We start from the raw sequence: 2,865 nt of genomic DNA on the forward strand, positions 1-2,865 counted from the left end.
CCAGCCACTCCGACAGGGCCCCTGCGCACACAGACGGGATCAGACCGCAGGACTGCACCGTGGGCTCTTGCTTTTCACGGCCGTTATTGCTGGGGAGGAGCGGTCTCAGAGGGGCTCCCCCTCCCCAGCCCAGCCTGCACGCGAGCAAAGGCCTCACCGATGGTGAACATGACGGTGTCAGCAAGCTGCACGTTGCTGATGCTGATCCGGGGAATGAGGCCGATCAGCCCCGGCACCACATCGGAGTAGTTCACGTCGATGGTCTCAGCGATGGACTGGAAGCCATAGAGCAAGGCCTCCGTGTGCTGCCAGGGTGGGAGAGGCACCATCAGAGCCATGTGCTGACCCCCAGCCCCAGGCACTAGCTCAGACCCCCCTGCAGTGGCCGAGGAGGCTGGTCCCTGGGCAGCATTAAGGACAGGAAGGCAGAAGACGACCTGTTCCTCCTCCCAGCAGACCCCAGAGAGCCCACACATGTGCTGGCAAGGTGGTCACGCTCCTCGCCTCTATCGTGTGCCCTTGCTCTCAACACCCCGTGGTGAGGATAGGTCCCTGAGGGGCTGGTAGCCATCAGCCTGGCGCCCGGGGCCCTTCGCTCACCTGCCACGTGGACGGCTGCTCTGTGTTGGTCAGGAGACGTCCCAGTTTGTCATAGAGGCTGCTCAGGAGCTCAGCACCCAGCATCTCATACACATACATCAGCGTGTCAGAGATGTCCACTCTGCAGAGAACATGGAGGGTCTCCAAATGCTGTCCCCATCCCCTGCAGAACGCTCCACGTGTGGACACATTACTTCCCCTCCTGCTGCAAGCAGGACACAGATGCAGCCTGCACAAGGACACTGCCCCAGCCCAACACGGAGTGATCCCAGGGCTTCCTAGGAAGGGCAACGGGTGCCATGCCAAACCTCCAGCTCATTTCCATACCACCACCACAGCCCAAACGGCTCTTGGCGGACGGAATTGCCTCCATGTCCCTCCTTGGGCTTCCCCATGGTGCTTAGGCTCCAGCGAGGCAGGAGGCTGCCTGCATCCTCGCCTGCCTGATGAGCAAACCCAAACCTCCCAGTTGTACCTGTATATCCGAAACTGCTCCTTCTCATCTGAAGACCAGAAGCCATACTCCTCATCAGAGGGGAACTGGGCTTTGTGCAGCAGTACATCCACCAGCTGGAAGTAGACAGGCCTGTAGACCTGCTGGTACACCGCCTGCTTGTCCGGCTCAAAGGAGAGGATGTCATCCTGGCGGCAGGAGGAGGAATACATCAGGTCTTGCAGGGGAAGGAAAATGGAGCCAGCATGCCCGCTGCCCAGGGGGCTCAGAAGCATCTCCCAGGGCTAGTGGGACCTCTCACACCTCAGAGGTTGCATTTCCAGCTCCCCAAGGTCCCCCTGATGCCGAGCCCTTCTGCAGCGGCAGCGTTATGTGGAGCCAAGATGCCAGAAGCCGGGTGGACCCTTGGGCATTTATTTAAGGACAGCACGACTACAGCGGGGTGGCACTGCCCCACTGTGTCCTAGCCTTGGGAGCACACCTGCATCAGGAGCATGCATGCCTCGGACCCTGGCGAGGCAGGCTGGGGTGGGTGCCTGGGGAGCACAGTGCTCTCCTGCCTGCACCCATATCCCCAGACCCATCCAGAGAAGCAGCGAGAGGAGGTGGGAGCCTCGGCCCGGCCCCACGCAGCAGAGGAGCTGCCAGCATGGTGCCAACATCGCCCCCCTCCCTGCCCACGCTCAGCTACGCCGCATCAGATTGCGGAGGAATGGAGCTGGGGGAACAAACGGGGGCTAAAAATAGAGCACAGCATGGCAGGACTGCTCTGTTGGCACAGGGAGCACTGGCCCTGGGAGAGGGACCCCACACTGGGCAGCCGCTAGCAGCTCCCAGCCCTGTCTTTCCTCCTCCGAGAGACCAGGACCACCAGCCCGGCAGCGGGGTCTAACCCGCAGTAAGCCGGCACGTGCTCTCCTCCCTGCCTGCGGCTGGGGCAGCCGTGCAGCAAGGGGCTAAACAACCAGGTCTGCTGCTGGGGGAAAAAAAAAAAAAAAAATCAGCATGAAGTTTTAATTAGTTATGTTAACAAGGCCCTTAAAGGTTGGCTCAGACTTCCAAGGAAGACTGGGGGTGGAAAAAGCAAGCCACAGGTCCAGCGTTTCTGAGTTACGTGCCCTGCGGTGGCTGCAAGTGTAGGGCAAGGAGCAGGGGCATTGGAAATCCCTGGGGAACAAACGCAGCCAGGCCAGACCCCGGTCCCCATGCCCCGGTGCCTCCAGCCCTGCCTGGAGCGCAGGATCTGGGCAGGCTGCCCCACGATGGCCACTGACCTGCAGCGTGTACCAGAAGGTGAGCGTCAAGGAGCTGGTAGTTTCATTGACGGGGTAGTGCCCAGGGATGCCAGTGCAGAACATGATCATGTTGACCAGGGCCAGGAAGCTCTGCCAGTGCTCCACCTGGTCCAGGAGGGCCCTGGGGAGCAGAGACCATGGTCAGGGTAGCACCACCGCTGCGAGCCTGGCTCCTCTGCCCTGACACACATCACTGGGTGCAGGACAGGCCCTGGATGACGCAGCATGTGGGGAACAGAGGGCTGCTCCAAGCTCATTCCCTCTCATGGGGACCGTCACCAGCACTCACCGGGAGTGGTTCTCCCCCAAGGCGACAGCAATGCGGCAGATCCCATGCGACGTCTCCATGTCCCCGCTCTGGACCGCCTGGCGCAGCTGCTCCTGGAGCCCCAGCACAGGGGGGATGAGCTTCAGGAGGGTGTTCACGTACCTGCAAGCACACCCTGAATCGGGGCCGGGCATCAACTCACTGGCACTGGCTGCCATGGCATCCATCCCTCCTGGTGCTCTCCCAGG

General features: G+C 61.5%; 1 protein-coding gene across 4 annotated transcripts in view; it reads right to left on the bottom strand.

Moving 5' to 3' along the window:
- The window catches only part of IPO13 (importin 13), a 25,794-nt gene that overhangs the window by 16,357 nt on the left and 6,572 nt on the right, over positions 1-2,865 (bottom strand). For all 4 annotated transcript variants that reach the window (XM_035893535.1, XM_035893534.1, XM_009637969.2 and 1 more), the window contains 5 exons: positions 2,639-2,779; positions 2,329-2,470; positions 1,076-1,242; positions 601-721; positions 158-305 (listed from right to left, as the gene is read on the bottom strand). In XM_035893535.1, the coding sequence (XP_035749428.1) occupies positions 158-305; positions 601-721; positions 1,076-1,242; positions 2,329-2,470; positions 2,639-2,779 (719 nt within the window). The remainder of the gene's footprint in view (positions 1-157; positions 306-600; positions 722-1,075; positions 1,243-2,328; positions 2,471-2,638; positions 2,780-2,865) is intronic.

This window comes from Egretta garzetta, unplaced genomic scaffold (assembly GCF_000687185.1).
Source record: "Egretta garzetta isolate BGI_Z169 unplaced genomic scaffold, ASM68718v1 scaffold75, whole genome shotgun sequence".
In the NCBI taxonomy this organism is placed as follows: Eukaryota; Metazoa; Chordata; class Aves; order Pelecaniformes; family Ardeidae; genus Egretta; species Egretta garzetta.